This window comes from Phoca vitulina, unplaced genomic scaffold (assembly GCF_004348235.1).
Source record: "Phoca vitulina isolate PV1807 unplaced genomic scaffold, GSC_HSeal_1.0 scaffold24, whole genome shotgun sequence".
NCBI lineage: Eukaryota > Metazoa > Chordata > Mammalia > Carnivora > Phocidae > Phoca > Phoca vitulina.
In genome coordinates this window covers 18111836-18135633 of record NW_022589727.1, presented here as the reverse complement: position 1 = coordinate 18135633, position 23798 = coordinate 18111836, and the positions used below count along the sequence as shown (strand labels likewise).

At 44.7% G+C, this 23798-nt stretch overlaps 1 protein-coding gene across 1 annotated transcript in view; it reads left to right on the top strand.

Moving 5' to 3' along the window:
* Window positions 1-9841: 9841 nt before the first annotated feature.
* Window positions 9842-23798, top strand: part of TTC39C (tetratricopeptide repeat domain 39C) — a 104819-nt gene continuing 90862 nt past the window's right edge. The window contains exon 1 of the mRNA XM_032421175.1: window positions 9842-10071. Within this exon, the coding sequence (XP_032277066.1) occupies window positions 9905-10071 (167 nt within the window). The 5' untranslated portion in view covers window positions 9842-9904. The remainder of the gene's footprint in view (window positions 10072-23798) is intronic.

Below are 23798 nucleotides of genomic sequence, written 5' to 3'. Positions count from 1 at the left end.
TGTTGATGTGTCTATCTCATCCACTAGACTAGAAGATTCTCAGATTCAGGGGTTGTACTTTCTTCAATCTTGTCTTCCACAGCACCCAGCTTACAGCGGCTGGCACATAGTAGTCCTCGAAAAAAAAACGTCATTGAACTGAACTGGACCTTGTTATACATAAGTAAAATATGATAGTCTTTCTGATATATATGTTAACTAAGTCATCCTGGACAACAACTGGGTTAACCTGCAAGTTATGTAATGTGTCCTTCTTGGAGTGAACCACTAGTGTACCTATGACCACTTGTATTGTTACCGGATCCCCAAGACCAGGTTCTTGAGTCTGAAAGTCATAGAAATGAACACTGAACTTGAAAGAAAGAAAATAGGCAGAGTTTACTAGAGATAGCTTGTACATAGAGGAGCCAGCAAGAAAAAGGAAAGTCACTCTCCAAAGGGGTAGCGTGCCAGACTTATAAAGGCACTTTTCCCAAGGAGTGAGGGGCTGGGAATGGCCAAGCATCCTTCAGTCCCACGGTCATTATCTCGTGATCGTTACTCTTCGGGGACACAAGACAATCGCAGGATGCCTTTCTCCATGGTCGACATACTTTTAGGGCTCCTGAAAAATAGAAATACTGGTACAAGCCGTCTTTAAATTGTTACTTCTAATTTTACCCAGACAACCATGACTCCCTAATGGCTGTTATCTCTCGTTTGATCGCTTTCCCAGAAGGAGGGATTTGTCTCTGAGTGTGTGGAAACTTTTAACCCCTGCCTCTGACCAGTGGCTTTATAGGAGTTAGGTCCCTCTTGCTTATCCTACTGTCTCGGTATGACACTTGCATGAAAAAGAGTTCCATACAGGCAAATAATTCTAAAATTTGCTTGGATTACTTAATTGAATAAAGGAAAACAATAGAACTGCTATCTTAAGTGTGGAGGAATGAAAGCATTTTTTTTTTCTGTTTATCACAAGGCAATGTTAGTTAGCTTCGTAGGCAAGTATGGTGGGGTGGGGGTGCAGAAACAGTAACATTGCTCGCAGGCAGAAGTGAGGGGCTGCCCACCAGAGGTCATTTCCTTTTCAGAGAGGTAAGAGAAGTCAGGTTGCTCCCGAGTTCAGAAAACTGTTGTTTTTTGGTCTGGTTTTAGAAATGACGAAACCAGTCTCTGTGGTATCTGGGCATCCAGTTCCCTATCTGGGGATATAATCTGTGTTCTCATTTTCCCTTTGCTGTCTCCCAGATCTCCTTGTTTTCACTGTTTCTGTCTCCAAGAAGATGGCAGGGTGAAGAGGGTGAAGAGAAGTGAAGAAATGTGTATTTTTAGCCATGACACAGCTCAATGTTCTGAGTCTTCTCTCACAACCACATTTAAAAATAAATGTCAAGAGTTAGGCTTTAAGTGATTTCTTAGTGTCCACATCCTCTTCCCTCCTTAATGGGGGCCTGTCTTCTTCTGACTGGTTACCCTCTGTAGAGTGTTTCTTTCAACTCCGGATGTATAAATCACTAACCAGTGGAATGCATACCGTTTTTTAAGATGTTATATAAAATGCCTTCTATTTAAAGGTCTAAATATGCACCTTTATCCTCAGTTTAATAATACAGCTGTTCGTATCCAACAATATAAAAATGATTTACCATCAAAATCACATACTAGGTTATGCCTTCAACTCATTTACTGATGAAATATTTCTATAACATACACTGAGGCTAAGAAATCAGGCCATGTACACAAACATGAGCAATACGGGCTCAGCTTTCTAGGAGTTTCCATCTAGACAACTCTTTCTTGGGGCTGTGTGAGGTTTGCTGACATTAGACCTGCCTGGGATTCCAGATAAAATGCAGATGCCTGGACCCCACCTCAGTTTTAATGACTCAGATCATATATGAGATCATATATCTACCTGTCTTCAAAATACCTTCCAAATGTAAGTGATACTCTTTCTTGCTTTCAGGAAGAGATGATGATGATCAAATAAAACTCATAAGGGCGTGTGTGTCTCTACTCCCTCAGCCAGGCCTCCAGAAAATACTAGGTTTTACTTTAACGACTAGGACTTACCCAGTATGTGCAATGAGACCTACAATTAAACCTCACTTCAGCCCTCACTGGCTGCATGGCGCTGGGAAAATTATCCAACTTCTTCATATTTATTTTCACGTCTGTAAACTTGGGATAAAGCCCACCGCACAGGGTTACTTTGAGAATTAAACAGAACAACATATGTAAAGTCTTAATCTAGCAGCAGACATGTAGTGATGGCAGCCAACGGCCATTTCTGATTTATGGGTGCTTTTCAAGATGAGGGTTTATTTTGCATAATAAACTATGTTTTTCAGTCCCAGATATGTGACATCAAAGAAGCAAACCATGAACTCCCTTCTCCCTCTGTCTTGCAGCCTGTGGTTTAGAATGATTTTTAAAAATTTTAAATTAACAGCTTTATTGAGTTACGATTTACATACTGAAAAATTCACCATCTACAGCGTATAATCCAGTGGTTTTTAGTATATTTACAAAGTTGTGCAATCATCACCACTATATAATTTTAGAATATTTTCAAGATGAATTTTGCGTGTGAGTGCACGCATGTATGTGTGTGTGTATTAGGGAAGCAGCTCTTTTAATAGAATCTTTTAAAGAAAATATACAATATTATACACTGTAGCAGATATATCTTCCTTTACCTACCTTGGGAGACTACAAATACTTTCTTAAGATATTATTTTTTCATCTCTTGAGTTCCTTTTCTGGAATTGTCTTCAAAATTTTATTCCCATTGTTTAAAATATCTGCAGTTGTGATGGATCCCCTTTTGAAGATAGACATGAAAGGGATCAGGAATGGTGATTAGCTCCCCTTGACGACTGATGGGGGAACTCAAACCGGCGAATACTATTTGGGACTCAAAATTCAAGAACTGGCTTATACACTAGTGAGACAGCTGTTCTGGTGTGGTCCATATCTAATTCTAAAGATGGAAAGAGTCAACAAATTAATAGAAAAATCAGCATCTATCAGTTTATAAAGTAAACATTTTTTGTACTCATTTAAGGAGTAAAGCCCGGAATTAAATGGATTCTGACAAACTTTGTACCAAGGTCTACTATGGTACTTACCATATTGTGCTATCAATGTGTATCTGGCTACATGTCTCATCTGCAGTAATGAGAGGGCTTGTATCTATGTCTAAATCTTGCACAGTGGGAACACTCAGTGAGGGCCCTGGGAAATAACAGAGATTCAGGACACTCAGCTCCAGGATGTCCAAGTATTTGCACAGATAATACTTGTATGGATTGCCTGCACTGCTAGAAAACTTTTTCTTCAACTAGTTCCTAAAGTTACCACGGGGAATTTAGTGGTGCTGAGTTATGGGTTGGAACACCTAGATTGCTACCTGAACCCCAGAGCAAAACACAAGTGACTTATAAATAAGGCACTATTTTTTATTAGCAGTGCATCCCTCTTTGCAAAGGTAAGAGCTGACTGTAAAACGTGTTACATACACAGGACACAGAAGATGCATTTTTAAAATCTTCATGCCAAATATTAATTGATTTCCTTGTCCAACCCTTCAGGTCGTGTCAAAAATATTTTAATGGATTATTAAAGCAGAGATAATTCAGACCCAAATGAAGATGTCTAAAACCTGGATATTTTTACTTTATATGTTTTATACATTCAGAAGAAAATCTGCACTTCCTCCTCAGGCTGCATTAATAACAGCAAAGATGTAATGTTTACAGTAGAAATGGTTTAAATTAATCATCTCCATATGATGCATCTGGTTATTTAATTGCACAGGCTTTTTTTTGTGGCTGGATATTTCAAGATAATACCGTTGACAAGTAAATATATGAACAGAAGGATCAATTGGCTTCAATTTATATTAGAACACTAATTGTATGGATTCAGATAATATCTTGCCATGACAGCTTACGAAACACAGGTCCACTATTTCATTTACTTGCCTTGAAGGTACTGATTGTCTTCATACTACAAATGGGAGAACTAAGCCTGAAAGAGGTTTAAGTAGAATTGCCCTCGGTCACAAAGTCAATGCACTGCAGAACCAGAATTGTAATCTCTGATTTAGACTCCCGGCACAATCTCCTTCCCCCTGTACTTCCAACTCACCCGCTCGGTAGCTCACCCTCGCCATACATAACTTACAAACAGGTGTTGAGCACCTATTACGTGCTCTAGACAGTCCTAGGGAATCTGACTACACTCGAAGATTTGGAAATAAATCCACTCTGAGAAGCAAATGTCAAGGCTGCTGCTTCTGCCCAAAATAGATTCACATATGTGGTTAGGTGAACAGAAAGGTATCTCTTCCTTTCTCCTTCAGTCAGGGAGAAGCCTGGTGGTTAGAAGAACTGGGATATGACATTTGTTATTAGTTAATGTAGGAAAGGTTTAATAACATCTTAGCATATTAAGGCTAGGCTTGTTAGTAACAAGGTAAAGTTACATGGAGGGAAGGAAAATAATTTTTTTAGATAAAAACGGAAATTCCAGATCAAAATGTATCATAGTGGCAAGATAAGTTTGATTTTTTTTTAAAGATTCTATTTATTTGAGAGAGAGAGAGAGAGAGAGAGAGAGAGCATGCGAGCATGAGCCGGGGGAGGGGCAGAGGAGAAGCAGACTCAGTGTGGGGTTCGATCCCAGGACTCCAGGATCATGACCTGAGCCAAAGGCAGACGCTTAAACGACTGAGCCACCCAGGCATGCCACTAGGTTTGGTTTTAGATACGCCAGAAGAAAATCCACCAGTGTACTAAACGAAACCTCCTTTCGACACCTTTCCCTGTCCTCTTCCATAGGCCCAGAGCCCATTTGCTTCCCACCCCCGGGACTCAGCAGACCCAGACCTTGAAACCAGGGATAACCTCTTCCTTTTCAGAGCAGCAATCAGTGGACAGAGAAGTCATGGGCATTCACCAGAGGCTGAAAAATGTGCAAATCATGAGAAGGTACTAAGGGAGAGGGAGACTTGATTATTTCTGTAAGGAGCAGGGAGGGTGGTAGATCTAGGGAGCAGCAATTGTCAGTGAAAAGCAAGGAGGCAGGTTAAAGGCAAGGGATGCAGAAACGTAAAGGAACGGGAAGGGAGAAGGAGAAGGAAAGAGAGAACCTCTGTGAAGACCGAGAGAGGAGCTGAGCTCCCACTCAAACACATCGTAATCCAGGACTTGGGCAGGAGGCCTCACTGCTTGACTTACTTACCCGGGGGGGGGGGGGGGGGGGGGGGGGGGGGGGGGGTGGGGGTGGGTGGGTTAAGCCACTGGAGGAAGGACATGATGTCTTCCCCAGTCGTGCCTCCAAATCTATACAGCAGCAGAACAATGCTCTCACCTCTAGTAAATACCTGCTTAAACCTATATTATGTCCATTGGGTATTCGGTTTGGGGAAAAGCAGATGAAAAGGCATCCAGTCTGAAGGGGATAGTTTCCTGCTTCATGGTCACCACTGTGGTCTGCAGGGCAGTGGGAGTGACTGTTGGAGGCATCCACCCTGCTGGAGAAACAGCCAGGTGGATCCCCTTGGGTCCACCACGTGCTTCTCTCCTTAGAGGCCAGAGAAAAGGAAGGAACCTGCTTTACAGTTTTACATGTCAACCCTTGACTTGATGTGCTTTTTAATTAAAAGCAGTTAACTCAATCTTCTCTCACCTCCGGTAGAGTGACAGGGCTGAGTTTGATAGCAAAGCTAGCATACCATGAAAATGCAGTAACATTAATTTCCCAGCTCTCCTCCATTTTAGAGTTCCAGACATTCTGGGAACCTATATTTATTTCAACTGGTGGTGCAGGTTTACAGAAAGATACATCAAGGCATGGTTACTAGTATTCCTAAAAAATGTTAATATGACCTAAGCACATACAAGACTTCTTAAGGTAGTATATTCTCTAAATGCATTTAAAACAATTCCAAAAACTCAAAACATGTTTAGGAAGACAAGAGTAGGGAATGTTGCTAGTTGTCCCTCTGACATCCATTTCCTACATTCCTTTTCTTAGTGGGCCTAGAATTTCCCAGTGGTGGAATTGGTTTCACTGCCCAATTCCCGGAGCAGGCTCTGATTGGCTTAATCCAGTCATAATAAACCACCTCCTTCTAACCACATTGATTGGTTTAAGAATGAGCACATGGGGGTACCTGGGTGGTTCAGTTGGTAGAGCATTGGACTCTTGATTTTGGCTTAGGTCATGATTTCAGGGTCCTGGAATGCAGCTCCTTATCGGGCTCCGTGCTCAGCTGGGAGTCTCCTTCTCTCCATCTCCCTCTTCCCCTGCCCCCTGCTCGCTCTCTCTCCCTCCCTCAAATAAATAAATCTTAAAAAAAAAAAAAAAAATTGAGCACCCTGAAAGCCAATGAGATTCAGTTAGGGGATTTTGGGTTAAGCGTTGAAAATGTAATGCCCTGCTACTGGATGTGAAAAAGCAAGCAGGTAGCCCCGGGAAACTTCCAGCTTTTTGGGTACTAGGACAGAAGGGCCTACAAATAGACCCACCAAGCACGGTGGTAGAAAGGTGGAGAAATTGGGTCCAAGTCACAGTTTTGCAGCCCTGGCCCAGCCTCCTTTTGGGAAATCCCCTTTATGAACCAATAAATTTGCTTTTCTGGGCCATTTGGGTCAGATTTTTCTGTTACTTGCCATCAAGATGTCTTAACTTACAAAAAATCTACCGTGTAAAAAGTAAGACACATCTAAAACTTTTCACAAATAATTTAGACTTGGAGTTTCATTTTCACAATGAAATCTCATGAAGAACCACAAAATACTGACAATACCCACAAGAAGTATGTAGAAAGGAAATCATTTTTTTCCTCCATTTGAGAGCTTTTCCTCTTCCTCTCCCTCCCTCTCCTTTGCTCCTTCCTCCTGCCAAAGGGAACACTGGGTAAATCCTATTAGGCTGAGCCAAGTGCACTGAAGACTGCCTTTAGTGCAACAAACGGGTGCTGAGAATCTTACCATTTCAAGTGTATGGCGTCCTAACGTGTTGGTAATCTAAATTTTCCTTCCTTTTGTAGGTAATACACACTATGACCTCTTAAACATCCATCATTATGTGCCATTGTTACCTAGTGAAGAAAACACGAGCAGCGTTCATTCCCTGCCTGCCAGGTGTAAACGCTGGGCAGGTGTCAGTGACAACCACAGCTGTTACAGATCTAATTCCTGGGTCAGGTATTGCCTCGCTTCCGGGTTGTGAGCCCTGTTCTGAATCCTCTTTGTATCCCTCGTTGCAGAGCAAATATTTGAAAATGTCCATTCAAGATGCTGCTGCTAATCTAATTGTGGCATTTGGTTAGATCCAATTTGGCACATATCTGGTGTAAATTACATGGCGGAGTTATTCTCTATCCATATCACCTATTATGGGGTGTTGGGCAGTTGCACTGGATCTTGCCCCAATTGCTCAACAGCTAAATTTCACTAAGTCTGTATAACCATTTGTACTAGGTTTCTGAGACAGATTGCTTTGATTTTGCTCATCCCCCACCCCCCATTCTGAGATGCTGGGTCCCAGATCCAACTTGTTAATGCCCACGGGGCCATCAACTCCTTGATGGACATGGAGAACTGGGCTTGGCTGCTTTCTCCAGGTGGGGGAGGACAGGTTATCTGCTAGGTTTGGTATTGCCCTCTTGGCTTCTCTCCCTTGTTGACTGGATTGTTTCAGGATTAGGGGGTAGATGTTTCCACAGATCCAAAGTTCAGGCAGCTTATAAGTACTGGGCATGTTGTCAGCTCTGGTTACCACTGGGGATGTGTGACCAGGGAACACTCTGTCAAGAGCCCCATGGTCAGTACAGTACCTAAGACGTGTGTTAGATGGCCCAGTAAAAGATACAGACACACACATAGATGTATTAAAGAACACATGGGCACTTCTGTCACTCAGGATCCGGCACTCGGTGCTGGCTTCAAAGAACTTAGAACCCTTAACACCCATTCTCACAATTAACAATGTTCAGACCGCAAGGCAATGTGACTTATCTCTTGCTCAATGTCCTAAAAACAAAGGTTACAGCCTATGAATGCCATATAGATCTGTGGCACTGCTGATATTGGAATCTTTTTATTATTATTATTATTATGTTTGAATCTAACACTATTTTACATCCAAAAGTACTTGGATAAAAAACCTGGCAAACCTATCCTTTCAGATCACATGAACGCAGTGACTCCTGTATTTTTGTACAAAGCATTGTTTCCCAGAGGTGAGAATCATCCATTTTCTTCTTTTGATGTTCCAATTTGTGGCTCCAGATGTACTCAAGAATTAGCATGGTGCTCTGACAAAAGACAGCTAAGGAATGACAGCAATTCACATATTTTAAGTATATGAATGTTGGAAATACTCTGGGTTTAGATATTCTTGCAAGGGATGGCACAAATCACAAATAAGTGATAGCAACTTGTATGATGAAATAAAAATATTTTTGAAGTATTTTCTGTGCTAATTTATCATATTGACCTCATTATAATGCTGGATGTGAATGGGTGAATCTCTAAACCCGAATATCGCTTTAATTTTTTAAAAGTTTCAGTTGTAAATGCTTCAGCAGAGCCATTTCTCCAAACTGAAATTAATAAACCACACTATAAGAACGACAATGACTTAAGAAAGGTGGTCCGATTTGACATTAAGAACATAATCTTGATTGTCACAACATATTTAGTGATTTTGCTAAAATAAAGGTGAAAAATAGAAATTTCTGGAAAAACATAAACATTACTTGTGAATTGTCTCCATAATATTACCCACGCAGACATTACCAGCCCATCATTAGAACAGTCAGACATATGCAATAATGACTGAGTTCTGTCATCTTTGACATTTTACTGATATTCGGTCATATAATAAACCAGAGCTTTATACTTATTTTTTGTTTCATTGGTATGAAAGTATAATTGTCAGGGTAATAATAGAAAACACTTGAAGAGCTTAATTTATAAACTTTAAATATTTAGGTATTTGCCACATTAGCCTCCATTTGTCCTCTTGCCCCATCGGGCAAAAATGTTGGTGGCGGCCAGAGAGGGTGCGTACCAGGATCCAGGATCCTCCCGGCTCTATTCCTCAGCCCGGGGCTCCCGGCAGCTGGCCGGCAGGTACCCTCGGGCCCCGCCCCCGCCTCCCACCTCCTCGGGGATTGGCTACCTTGGGCTAGGGGGGCGGCCCCAAGGTCGGGACAAAGTTGGGGGTCGCGGGCGCCGCCGGCTCCAGGTTTCAGGCGCTACACACTAGGGTAGAGTGCGCCGAGTGCGGCCAGGTGGTCTCCAGCCGTGCGCTCTCGCTGCGTCCCAGGCGCAGTTCCCCGTCCCCCTTTCAAGCCCGCTTGCTTCCCCGCTACCTCCAGGTCCGGCTCTTTTGGAGGAAAGAGTCAAAGTCCGGGCCTCAGTGCCTCGCGAGTGTCCGAGCAGGCTCGGCGCGCTGGCCCAGGGCGGCGGGGCGAGGGGTGCGGGGTGGGGACCCAGGCCGGGAGGGACCCGGGCGCCGCGCGGAGGCTGCAGGAAGCAGGGGCGGCGGCCGCTCGGGCCCTGGCTCGGCGGGGTGAGAGACACCCGGAAACGGATTCCACTTGGGTGCCCGCGCGAGGGGAGCGTCTCGGAGGGAGCGGGAGGAGCAGGCGGGCGGGCGGCTGCTGAGTAATTCCCGCGGCGGCGGGAGGTGGCGGCCTGGGCGCTCACGTCCCCCGCCGCGCTGCAGCCGGCCCGGCTCCTCCCCCCGGCCCGCCCCGGCCCGCCCAGCCGCGCGCCGCCCCTCCCCCGCCCCGCTCGGCTGCGCGCCGCTCCGGGCAGGTAGAGCCGGGCTGCGGGCGCGCCGGGGCCGCAGCAGCTGTCGCCCCACCTCGCCTCGGCCCTGCGCACAGCCTCGCGCGCCCATGGCGGGCTCGGAGCAGCAGCGGCCGCGGCGGCAGGACGACGGAGACTCCACCGTGGCGGCGGCGGCGGCGGCACCCCTGCAGGACGCGGAACTGGCCCTGGCTGGCATCAACATGCTGCTCAACAACGGCTTCAGGGAGTCGGACCAGCTTTTCAAACAATACAGGTGACTGACGCGCCCTGCTCCCCCGCCCGGGCCACGCGCCCCTCCGGGCTGCCTCACGCGCCGCGATCTGCCGCGGGCCCCAGAAGCCTCCTCCCCCTCCCGTGGGTCACTAATCCCCGGCCCCGGTGCCCAGGTCGCCACCCTCGGCCTGCGCTGCAACCGGCGCTTCTGCGCCTTTGTCACATCGCCCCCTTCCACCCCCGTTCCGTTGTCCTTTCGCCCCGCGGGACCCGCCACCCGTCCTCCCCGCGCTCCCGCAGTCTCCCGTCACTTTCTCTCCCCCCCCCCCCCCCCGAGAGGGGCGCCCAGTGCTTGTCCGCTTCGCTCTCACGGGTCCCGAGCCCGTTGGTTTTGGGACCTGGGACCGGATGCGATGGGAGGCAGCTGGGAGCCTCAGACTCTCAGTGCTGTGCCCGAGCCCCTTTGTGACACAGAGCACGCCAGCTGCATCGTGCCCTTGTCTTGTGCCTCGCATTACTTTGCATGGTTGTGCGTTCCAAACGCTTTTCTTGTTTGAAAACACATATGCGTAATTGCCTGCTAGTGCGGGAATGAGAAAGAAAACTCAACCGAACTCGGCTTGCTCACCTCTCTCTGCCTGTCTTCTAGACCTCAGTCCTCAAAATGAGTTCCTAATGCCTTTCAAGCGAGTGTACTTATTATGGACTTCTCTAACTTGAAGAAGAAAATGGAGGGATTGTAAATATATGTAAGGGTGGAAAGGAGAACACGTGTGCTCAGTTAGTTGCTTTTTAAAAATTCGTCTTCTAAAAAATGAATCAAAAGAACTGAAACCCGTTATCGTTCTTCTGTGAGTGGGAGGAGCCTTCAGTTTCACTGGGGACCAGAAGCATCTGCTTTCTGGTTTAGGAAACAAGTTTGTGATTTGCCCTTCCGTGTTGAGTCTCAAGGATGTTGATTAGCAACTTCCCTGTAGATGTTTAAGGGACAGATGCTTCACACTTTTTCAGACCTGGGTGGTTTGGTAGGAATGAAGGGACCGTTGTGCATCTGTGATTATGAGCCATGGTCTGTAAGGAAATGAGAGGAGGGATAGGGGAGGTAGAGACAGATGCGTTTCGTTTTCTGACTTCAAAGATTGGTGGTTCTACGGTTGGAGCTTTCACTTTTTAATGGCAAAGCGAATATCTCACAACTATGAACTCTTCACTAAAGACCGTTTACTCTTAAGTCAGTTTTTTGTTTAAAAAAAAAAAAAAAAAAACCAAAGTGGAAACATCTTAGCTTTACTCAGGCCATTTTATTTTTAAAGGCTACCAGGCTGATTTCAGTCTGAGAATGTACTTCATGAAAAAACCACATGTGAGTGTTTGGTACAGTGCTCTGATTTTTTTTTTTTTTTTAAGATTACCAGTTGTGTTGTATGAGAGAGAAGGCTGGAGAAAACCTGAGTCAAATTTACTCTTTGACTCAAGATACTGTGCTTGCCTATTTCAATACTTCTTGCTTTTGAAATGTTATCTTACTTGTTTTAACATTTTTTTCTAAACTGCTTTCATGTACTTAAATAGCACCTTGTTTCTGTATATTGAAAGCATGAAATAAGGCAGAAATACTGTTATCTAGACTATTTCATGTGCCGTTAAAAGAAGGCAGATTATGAGTGATAGAGTTATTTTCTCAGAGAAACTGATGCACCTAAAAAGGAGTTTCTCTGTGGGTGAGTGTGTTGAGGGTAGAGGAGGGGGAGGTGTCCAGGGAGGATTTACAGTATAGACAGGAGCTGTCTTTGTGTGTGTGTGTGTGTGTGTGTGTGTGTGTTTGAGACTCATTTTATTTTAGAGCGGACAGGCAGGGGGAGGGGCAGAGGGAGAAGGAAAGAAGCAGACTCCCCACTGAGCCAGGGCACCCAAGACACAGGGCTCAGTCCCACAACCCTGAGATCATAGCCTGAGTTGAAATCAAGAGTTCCCCACTCAACCGACTGAGCCCCCCCACAGGCGCCCCTACTTGTGTTTTGAAATAAAAGATGAAACAAACTATTGTAGTATCTGTTTTCTGCCAGGCACAGTGCTGGCATATTCTCGCTTATATTCTTATATTCTCACTATTCTGGTGACAACAAAAGGGTGAGCTGTATTTTTATCATGACAATTTTATCATGAGGAGCTTGAGTCTCTGTGTTTAGCTTGGACCAGGACACAAGCGCAGTGGTTCTAAATCAGGGCTCTTTTCATTATCTCATTCTGCTGCCTCACTAAAATTATTATACAGTTGACCCTTGGCCAACATGGGTTTGAACTGCATGGATCTACTTCCACATGTATTTTTTAATAGTACTGTAAATGTATTTTTGCGTCCTTGTGTTTTTTGTTTTTTTTTTTTTAAGATTTTCTTTGTCAGAGAGCATAAGCAGGGAGAGCGGCCGGCAGAGGGAGAAGCAGGCTCCACGCTGAGCAGGGAGCCTGATGTGGGGCTCGATCCCAGGACCTCTGGGATCATGACCTGAGCCGAAGGCAGACGCTTAACCGACTGAGCCACCCAGGCGTCCCTTCCTTGTGATTTTCTTAAGAATTTTTCCTCTAGTTTCCTTTATTATAGGAATACAGTATGTAATACAACAAACAAAATACTATCAATAAGGCTTCTGGTCAACAGTTTGCTACTAGCAGTTAAGTTTTTGGGGAGTCAAAACTTATATATGGTTGGTGCCCCTGACCCTCACACTGTTCAAGGGTCAACTGTATTTTGTGATTTGCCTTCTGATCTTATTATCTAGTAATTTAAACTTTTTAAAGGTGTAGACAGTGGTAGCATTATGCGGTGAGCTTTCCCTTGATCCCTCTAATTTGTCCATGATGTGGGATGGCCTTGCATTCTTGCCACCTCCCAACGTGCTGCTGATCCATATTTTGGCAAACATAACTTGTGTAGATGTGTGGTTGTGGACCAGAATCCTGTAACCAGGGTTACAGTTGTAGTTTTGCCACTTTTTGTAGCTGCTGACTTTGGTTACTCAAAATTTGCTTCCTTGCTTATAAAATGGGAGTAGTGTACATCATAATGTGGTTGTTAGGATTAAAAGAAATAATCCATGGTAGCTGGCACAATGTAAGCCCTCAGTAAACGCTAGCTAGCTTTATACTTGATGCCTTCCGCACTATTGTGCTTTCTTCTTGATGGCATAGTTTGAGTAGAAGGAAGAAACATCCTGTGTGCAGGTAGCTTTTATATATATATATATATTTTTTTTTTTTTTAAAGATTTATTTATTTGACAGACACAGCAAGAGAGGGAACACAAGCAGAGGGGTGGGAGAGGGAGAAGCAGGCCTCCCATGGAGCAGGGAGCCCAATGAGGGGCTCGATCCCAGGACCCTGGGATCATGACCTGAGCCGAAGGCAGGCGCTTAACGACTGAGCCACCCAGGTACCCTGCAGGTAGCTTTTATATTTAAGGTTAGCCTCACAGAGGGTGTATGAAAGATTTAGATCCTCTTATGTATTGGGAAATGTGTCTTCTGTTCCAGAGTTGAATGGTCTGCTGGAAAACTTAGTGACTTTATTATAAGTACTCCAGAACACCTCTACTCTGTTTATGGAAGAGAAAGCTATTTGGTTTTCTCCTTTCTTAGGATTGTTTTGTCACAGAAGACCATCCTTTCCCTACTAGGAAACCTTCCAGAAGCTTATCCTCATAGTTTAACAAAAGAAACATATTTTGCATCTAGTGTAACAATAACATCTTTATTAAAGCAAGAAGATCATTTTCTCATGCCACCTTACTAGCATGATAAGTTTCATGGACAGCTATGGAATGAGGAGAAATGGTTACTTCATAGAAACCTATCAGAAGGCCATTCTGAATTAATGGAAAGCCTGGATTGTGTAATTTAGATATGACATATAGGAATTAGAAATATATGCACAGTGGAGTCTTTCTTTTGAGCTGTAAGAGGCTCCTTAGTTGGGATTTTCAGAATATAACTCACTTCTATTATAACTGTAGTAATAATGTAACAAGGTGCCCTTTTCTTGGTGCTGAGACCCCATCATGCACTTGGGGATGTGTTCCCAGAGGTTGAGACAGATGGATGCTGCTGTGGGGGCATTCTGCTTTGAGCCTGAGGACACAACTTTGTACCTTCATGAGACTGACTACCCGAAATCAAATTCCTATTGTTGGCCTTTGGGCTTCGTGATCTAATGCAGCTGAGCTCACTCCCCCTCTGCGCGTCCCTCCCCCCCGACTCTTAACTGATGTTCACGTGTGTGACGGAGACTCAGAGATTTAGGTACTCAGACACACGATAAAATAGGGGCTAGTTACGTGCACAAGGAACAGGCCCTAGATTTTAGGTGTTGTGGTGTAGGTACAGTTGACAGCGGTGTGGCGAATGGGAGATGTGCCCAGGGCGCGCTCTGACCTATGGGAGTGGAGAGCAGCTGGAGTGTAACTCAGCGGGAAGGAAACTTTAGTGGAGGAAATGCTGTCTGAGCATCATGGTGGGGGGGGGGCGTTGGCAGGGGGGTGGAAATGGGTGAGCACAGCAAGCTGATCAATGTGATTAGGTTGTCCCGTTGGTTGGCTGATTCCGCACTTGGCATTTTCGCGGATCACTCGTCAGTCTGCGTTTCCTGTGAGTCAGTGCAGCTTTTCAGGGTTACTTTGCTGCTGGTCATCCAGTCAACTCATTTTGTATGACCACCGTGTTCCTCACCGTGGCCCTCACGGCCATAATTGACTCTTGGCGCCTTTTTCTCTTTTTGGCTTGTGATATTACTTTTTTAATTGGAGAACTATCCGGAGAGGTGAAGCACATTAAGCTAGGAGGAAGACAGGAGACATCTGGAGTTCTTGGCCAGAATGAAATTTGTTGTTCTTCTTTCCCGGACTGGACATTTATCTCCCTCCTCTCCTTGGTGCCACCATCATCTCCTCCTGCTTTAACTCCTTGTGTTCTTTCTGACCTTAAAATATCTGCAGTTCTTCCCCTGCCAACACTACCACCAATTTTTGGCTGTAGGTGTTATTAAAAAGTCATATTAAAAAACCATTGTCCTCTAAAACAAGAAGCATATAGTGGTTATAAAGAATGTTCATTGAGGATAAATATGCACAAATAAATATGGATTTGCTATAGAACTAGTAAATAGTTGGTGTTATGGATTGTTTTTCTTTTCTATTTTAAATTGTAAAAGTGGCAAAAATTTATTAACAAAAGGCAAGAAAAATTCATGGTAGGTAATATGTTTAGGTTTCAAATGCAAGTATGGATCCTAAATTATTTAACACAAATTATGGTACATATGACAAGGCCTTATTACCTGTGTCTTATTTGTGAGCATGTTGATTACAAGCCAGTCTTGTCATAGAGGTGGCTCAGTATAATCCAGGGATTGCAAACGGTGGCCTACGGGCCAAATCTGGCCAACTGTCGGTTTTTGTAAATAAAGTTTTATTGGGACATAGGCACTCTTGCTTGATTATGTCTTTTCTGTGGCTGTTGCACAATACAGCAACAGTAATGAATAGCTGAGAGACCATGTGGCCTACAAAGCCTAAAATATTTACTCTCTGGTCCTTTACAGAAAAAAAAATTACTGGCCCCTGGTACAAACCAGAGTTCTGTCTGGAAAAACTCAAAAGGCCTGTGCACAAGACCTGGGTCAGTAGGTGCCTGAGCCTCTTTGCCGAAAGCTGTGGCAGGTACTTTAGAGGACGGAAGAGCTTGTAGGACACCTGTGTTTTCTCTATGATCTGGCTGTTCCCAGACAGCAGCATGCCTGTGTCTTGCTGCTGGAGTTTATGGAAAGTCCATAGATGCAGAAATGGAAGAAAAGGAGAAGCGATGAAAAGCAGAAATGGTGTAGGGGAACTGGCAGTAAAGACAGGAAACTCCTCTGTTGCCTTTTTCTATCCTTCTCAACTTAGGGCCGCGTTTGTTTAAAAAAGAAAAAAAAAAGGCTCATATATTTTTTTTCCCCAATTATTGTGCTTTCTGGAAAGGTCCCGATTGAATATTCATTAAAGATTCATTTTGTTTAATTGAGATTCTTAAAAATGCAACTGCCTGTAGACTAATGGGAGAGTTTATGTATAGGATATTAACAGGAAAAAAATGAATATACTGCAGGTGTGTGTGTGTGTGTGTGTGTGTGTGCGCGCGCGCATGTGCATGCACCCAAAAGCACACAAAGTTAAAGATGTGAACCCTTAAAGAATCTGTGTGCTCTGAGTCCTGCGTGCTGCATTAACAAGTTCTGGAAGATTGCCTTCGTCACTACCCTAGTTAGAGGACTTGTACTGGGTGAAATGAAGGTTTGGTGAAGGTAAGAAAACACAAAGGAAGAGAGCAAGAATACTGAAGTGTAGAACACTTCCTGTTCTAGTTACATGAAACCACTTGGAGATCCCCAAACACATCATCATATCTCAGGGGCCTAGACCTTTTTGCTCAGGTTGTTTTAGCTCCATTTTTTGCACCCCAGGCTCTTTTGCCAGGGTCACTCTCCTCCTTCCCCAGCAACAGCAGTGGGACTTTCGAAAGGCTAATGCTGAGAAGGGCTTGAGAAGAGTATAAACGAGGTACAGAAAGTAGATGGCTGTGCAGCAAAGAATTTTCCTGTTATTTCAAAACTGCCTAGTGCCCGGGCTGCGGTTGGGGGGGGGGGGGGACTCAACTCTGTCTTATACCTTTTCCACCACTTACTCTATTCCCCGAATTCTTAGTAAACTTTCAACCCATACATAGGTCCAATTTGAGATTGAATTGCCTTTGTGGGCAAGCCTGGGAACATAGTCACCACTGAAAGCCTTCTTTAATGGGGGAAATGCATTCCAGTTTTTGAGTCAGTGACTTTGCCTGCATGTCTGGTTTTTGTTTTTTTTCTTCTTTTATTGAGATGTAATTGACATAGATGTTAGTTGCAGGTATGCAACCTAAATGATTCGCATCTGTTGTGAAATAATCACTACAATAAGTCTAGTTGATATCCCTCACCATACATAGTTACAAAAACATATTTTTGTATAAAACTATCCATAAATTTGCTGCAAGTCCTGACTTCTTGGCAACTGATTTGGAGATTGAAATAGGGGCTTTTATTTTTTCATGTGTGAAGGTGGATGATGATTTGCTGTCTCAGTCCTTTTCCTCAGCTGGGGTTGCTTTCTCCATCTCTTCCTTCTTGCTCAAGGATTTCAGAACACAAGAAATATATATATATATACACAACAGGTAGTTACTCCTGTCTTACAGGAAGATGATCTGTTATTATGGGGAGAACCCCTACACAGTGTCTGTCCCCTCCCCACTCGTCGTGCTGGGGTATTTTGTATCAGCTAACTTGTTCTGACTTATCCAAGGTGGTAGGAGGCCTCAGTGGCCCTGCAGGCTCTTTCTGTCCCTTTCTCCAGCACTGGTGATGTCTGCACGTTGTTTACACGGCTGCCTGTCTGTATGAGCAAGCTGAGATTGTAGAGATAGGTGGACTTCCTGATCAGGGGTTCCTGGCTCTCCTGAGGTCGCTGGAGTAGCGTGAGGTCCAAGAGGTCTTAGGGGCATATCAGCACCCCTTTATTTGCCAGTTGGCAAGTATAGCCCAGGGGCAGTGTCCTTTAGGAGCTCTGAAAGCTTGATTATTCATCCCCGCTCCCCGTACTGATGTGCACCAGGCATCTCTCTTGACCCATGGAGGTGCTCCCGCATGCCCCCTGAATTGACGCTCTGCTTCTCAGAACTCCTGTCTGGGCTTTCAGCCTCTTCCCTTCGGTGCATCCAGGCTTCCCAGTGCTTAGTGTGGGGCAGTGGGGAGCAAAGCTGCCACTGAGCACATGCTAGTCCTGACAGGTGCCATCAAAGGGAATGCGGAGTGCTCTGATGAAGTCTGCTGCTTCTGAAGTGGCCACGGGTCTCAGCTGTGCCTGGCCCCAGCAGTGGCAGCTCTGGGGGTCACAGTCCTTTGAGTGCGCTGTCCCCTGCTCCGTGTTGTGTGTGGTTGAGAGGCGGCCTACCCTAACTGGCCAGTCTTTTTGGTCTTTTATCAGTCCACCTGCAAGGCTCTGGGCTACCCCTGGGTGGTGGTGGCATGACATGTGCTGGTGTTATTTGCCTCTGTGGCTTGAGAAGGCAGAAATCTAGCTTCCCTACTCCAAAATCCCTGTCCTGAATTTCAGGAAGGAACTGTCTTTGGAAGAACTTGGTGGATGGGAAGGGAAACTTTCTAGAGCAGGGGCTCTCAACTGTATCAGATCTCATGCCTTCTTTTTATAAAAAATTTGTCATTCCCCTCCTATGATCCTAAAATAAATTCATAGGTGACATAACCTGCTCACAAAAAGTCTAAAGGTCCATATTATAAGGGAGAAGTAAAAAGAAATTTATAAAAAAACTACATATGTTTCAAAATATAAATGCTCACTATGCCTTCATCAGGTGATAAAGTAGCTAGGTGCTGGCATGTGTGTGTAATGAATACATTTGGATTTAAGAAAAGATCAGAACCTATTCCAAAGTAGAAAAATGAGAGAGTAGGCGCACTTTGTAATAAAAGAAGTAACAGACCAGACTTCTCTATGTTAAGAGAAAGTGAGGAAATACCTTCATTTGAGATAGGGATAATATGCCAAGGCCAAACACTGTTGAAGTCGATCAGATGAGGAAGGGTGACATTTTTGCAATGAGCCAGGCTGCCTGTGTCAGGGTGGCATTGGAATAATTAGTTTCCTGCATTAGGACCTGGGATGTGTGCTGACAACGTGTCTTAGGAAATAGGTCTCCCATCTTTAAATCCCTCACCAAGCCAAGTACTTTGGAGACCAAAACCTTTAACAGAAGTCTAGGATTAGAGGATGAATTTAAAAAGCTTACGGGGAAGTTGGGGTGGGGGTGATGGGCATCCCCTGAGGACAGTATCAGTAGGATAGAAAAATGAAGATAAAACCCCAAATCGTTTCTGTATGTGGTCTTTGTGATAAATCTCAGTGTGTGACAAATTCTCAATATAGGATGGCAAAAATGAAATATATTAATGAAAATAACTGGTATCCGGGATTTCCTGGCTCTTCAGAAGTGTTTGGCTTCGTGTGCTTGCAGGAGCGTTCGGCATCCCTGCTGCATTTCGGGCTGCGGTAGCTGCACACGCGGGCTGGGGTAGCTGTCGCGGGCTGGCAGGCCCAGTGCCACACGCAGTGCTGCTGCTGGTGACATAATTCTCTAAAATTGTGAACGAATCTCAGTAAAGGGTATATTTAAACAGTGCTGGCATGACTTTGTACTTCTTGTGCCGATGGAAGTAGGGTTCAGAAGTCGTGCAGGACATGGCACTATGCAGGACTCTCCCGCATTGCCGGCCGCCTCACGTCCACGGCCCCTTGCACTCCTGTCATCGTGGCATCCCCAGATGGCCCCGCGGATTTCCAGAACCCCTCCATGGAGAGGCACTGAGCTCGGGGCGGGGGGGGGGGGGGGGGGGGGCGTGAGGCTCAAGACAAGGTTTGGGCTCTGCAGCTGGAATCCTGGGGCTGCCGGGAGCAGCACAGGGGTGACAGCAGGAGAGGGGCTGCCCAGGCTGATATGGCTGCCGCTGGAGGGGTGTGGTGAAGGCGGGGCCTCCATTGCCTCTGCGACCACGGGCACCAGGGCAGAGCCCAGGGGTGGGGTTCCTCCACTGCTGGGCCCCTGGGGTGACTGCTCCTACACACCGGCTTTTCCAGCTCACTCGCACACGCACACGCACACACACACGCCTGTTTCTAGGGCCCAGAGAGCTCCAGGAATGGATCTTAGCACTGGTTCTTCTGTCTCTCACCGTGTGGGTATGCAGAACCCCAGGAACCCCTTAACGGTGGGGCCAGCTTGCAGGACCTGTGTCTTTCCAGCCTCAGGTAACTTTATTTCAGAGCCCTACTCTCTCTGCCCTGTCCCCAACCAGGTCTTCCTAACGGTAAATCTCCAGGTCTAAACCGGCTCGTGGTTCACATCCTTCCCAGGAAGTGAGCAGGCTTTTTGCTAAGTAGGTCACATACACACAGGCCAAATCCCCAGGAGTCAGGATGCAGTTACCCCAAAGTTTCATAACCAAGGAAACCATAAAAGTGGTTCTTCTAAAGTGGGAGGAAATACGGCAGAATGCTTCATGACGATTTTCTGTCCCATTGTACTTAGAAGCAGCGAGTAGGAAACACCCACACATACCATTTAGTGGTATGCCATTTAGATAGGGTGCCTCGATACACAGATGAAGGGTTCTCCCTGGTCCCACCCTCAACCATGACGTCAGCTGCATCCCATAATACATTTTGGTTCAACCTCTTCGTACGTGCTTGATCGCACCCTCCTGTTCCTCTCTGGGCTTGGCTTGGGGAAACCAGGAGTCCGGGCATGATGCGTCTGTCTCCGAGCCCCGACAGTTCACGGCATGATCTGCTGCCTTTCCTGCTTCAGCCTTCTTGCCGTCGAGATTGAGGCCTTGTGCCTTGGCATTGTGCTTTCGTGCCTCTGCAGCAGCCCTCCAGGTTTTACTTCATGTAGATTATTCATCCATAAAGTAACCGTCACCAGATAAACAGATTTTTAAACGTTTGTATCATTTTCTCTTTATCGCAAGTAAAAATTGTGCTATCATAACAGGCCAGGAAATGAGGGAAAATGGTGTTTTGTATCTGAATCCAAGTTTAATTTGCTAAATAACTGAGATTCAGGTTTTGAGAAACAATTGGATTAAACTAAGCTCATGCTGCATGACCTCTTTAGGATTGTTCCCGGTATAATGAGTCACTGTCAAGCCTTCAAGTGGTTCCCCCCCCCCATTCTGAGCAGTGAATTGCAAAATCTCAAGTTATGTATTGTCAGTTGAATTCTGGTGCAACAAAAGACTTTACCTTTGCATCTTGTAAATCATGCTTGCCCTCTTCTTTATGTCTATAAGAAACAGGTTGAATTCACCTGCATACTTGTGACTCTTGAACTGTTCAAGGCGAGAATGGGGCTGCTTTTTTGTAGCCCTGCAGTTGTTGGAGTAATTGGGTTTCTCCCTTTCCTCCACATTTTAGCAAAGTCTGTGTCAGTTTAATTGCCCGGGAAAGTTTTGTTTCTATCTGGAATGCCATTTGCTTCAGCTGTCAACCACGTAGATCCAAATGGTTTTCGGACTGATGATTGACGAGACACTCGTTACTTTGAATTATCAAAATTACACATTGAGCTAGGAATTATTCCTCTTGAAGTAGCACAGGAAAAAAAAGGGCCATGGGAGAGGGGAAATGGCTATCTAAAGTCGTTTAGCCAAGTGTCAAGACCAGTCATGTTGGAATTCTTAGAGATTATTGTTCTGGTGACATTGCTATTATAAAAATGGCAAGAAATAAGAGAATGGTTTGTGTGTTTCTCTGTAGCCCTTGTGTGGTATCTCAGATGTGGGCTTGGCTGATAACAGAGAGCAGTTGCGTCTAACTTGAAACTGTGAGCTTTTCTCTTAATAGAAGAATGTTGAGTTTTATCTGGGTAAAATAAAACCAGACCTCATTGGACAGCTTTCTGTGCAAGCCTAAATTTATAGTTAAGGATGCTTAGGAATGATGAAGAAAACACAAATGAAATTTTCTTCACCTATGGCTCTACTAAAAACTGAAGGAAAACATAGGTGCCTTGGTGAGAGGCCCACACTTCCATATAAAGTTCAGAGTTGTGTACTAAGAACTATTTACTAAAACTTTTTTATGAAAAATAAGTCTCTAGTTTCACTTTGAACTGTCTCTTAACTGTATGTAAAATAGTATTTGAACTGCTCGTATGAACAGCTGAGTGTGTTTAATCTTCAATTAAAGTATTCATGCAGTTTGTAGATTATTGCCGCACATAATGAAGGGACCGTATTATGACTTAAAGATGAGAAAATAAAACATGTTAAGCAATTTTGTTACTTTAAAAATAACCCCTGTTGAAGGATTGGTTGGAAAGGCTTTTTAGGTAATTGATAAAATGTGTCTGGGTGATCTCTATTGGTAGAGCATGGAGATGATTGAGTTATTTATTTGAGATAGAGAAGGGATTAATGCTAATGAGTTAGGAAGATATTTGATACACATTAATGACAGAATTAGGAAAACTAAGAAAAGTTGACTTTATTTAGCCTGAAGAGTTATTTTCAGAATGTATCAGTAACTCTAAATGAGCTTCAGGCCTTGAGCAATAAATGAATATGAATTAGCAAGGCTAGAGAGGAATTGGAATAAAGTTAGACATATTACAATCTTGTAATCATACAGGTCTTGGTCTATGCATTACTACCGTGCAGGCAAAGAGCGACAGTGAATGGTAATCAAGTGGTAATCAGTCAATGGTAATCAAGTGGGTAATCAATGCTTACTGTTAATGTGCACTGAGTCCTGTGCATTTCTTCCTTAATCCCAATTCTCTCCCTGGCCCTGAGGATAAGTAGTAGTGTTATAACTTTGCATGTGACAACTTGAAGGCTTACGGAACCCAAGTTAAAAAGATTGTGAGTGGAAGATGGTGGGCCCATCCCCAGAGTATGCTATTTCCTTGCTTCCTCCAGAAGAAACGGTCTTGTTCTGTTTAGCATTACCCAGCACTATTGCAGGTCCCTTGTTTAGTTTGATGGTCTCCTGCACATTTCGGCCTTCTGGTGCTCCCAGGCTCGGCGTATGGCACCGCTTGAAACAAGGTTATGCATGCCAGAAGTCTAGGAGGCCCTCTTGACACCTCCCTCTTACTCACCTTCTAGTCTGAGTGTCTCCATTCACTTCTCTTCATCCCCCCTCCACCACCACCTAGTTAGTCCAAGCCATCTCTGACTTAGATCACTAGTAGCCCAGCTGTCTTCATTATATCCCCTGTTCCTCATCCACCCCCACCATGGTGGTTTTTCAGTGTGTGAGTCTAACTATGTTGCCTCTGAAAAATGGTCCCCCAAAAGAATACGCAGGTCTTATTAAGGAGGGCATGTGATGTAATGAGCCCTGGTTATTATATAAGACTAATGAATCACTGACCTCTACCTTTGAAACCAATAATACGTTATATGTTAATTAACTGAATTTAAATTAAAAAAAGAAAAAAAAAGAATACCCATGTCTGAATCCCTGGAACCTCAGAGTGTTACCTTATCTAGCAGCCTCCAAGAAAAAGTCTTTGCAGGTGTGATGAAGTTAAAGATTTAAGATGGGAAGATCATCCAGGTGGATCTCCGGTCCACCCAGATTACATCGGTGCACTCACGCATATCCTTGTAAGAGGGAGGCAAGGGGAGATTTTACATGCAGAAGGCGGAATGAAAACGGAGCAGAGAGAAAAATTTGGAGATGCAGGTCTTAAGATTGGAGTTGGTGGCTGCCCTAAGCCCAGGAATGCAGCTGTCACCAGAAACTGGAGTAGTCAGGGAATGGATTCTCTCCCCTAAAGCCTCTGGGGCGGGGAGGGTGCAGCCCTGCCACCAGCTTAGTTCAGCCCAGTGGAACTGAGCTCAGGCTTCTGGCCTCCAGAACTGGGAGAGAGAAATTCTTTTTAAGCCACCAAGTTTGTGGTGATTTGTCACAGCAACCCCAGGAAACTAGTACAGCCTACCACTACCCTCAGGATTAGGACCAGAACCTCTGACAGGAACCCTGTGGTGTGGCTTGGCTCTGTGTGATTTGTCCCTTGACCATCTACAAACTTATCTTTTTATTTTCTTATATTTTAAAATAATTTCGTTGTGTTCCTTATAGGCTATAGCTGTACAAAGCCAAGGAAGCTCACACTG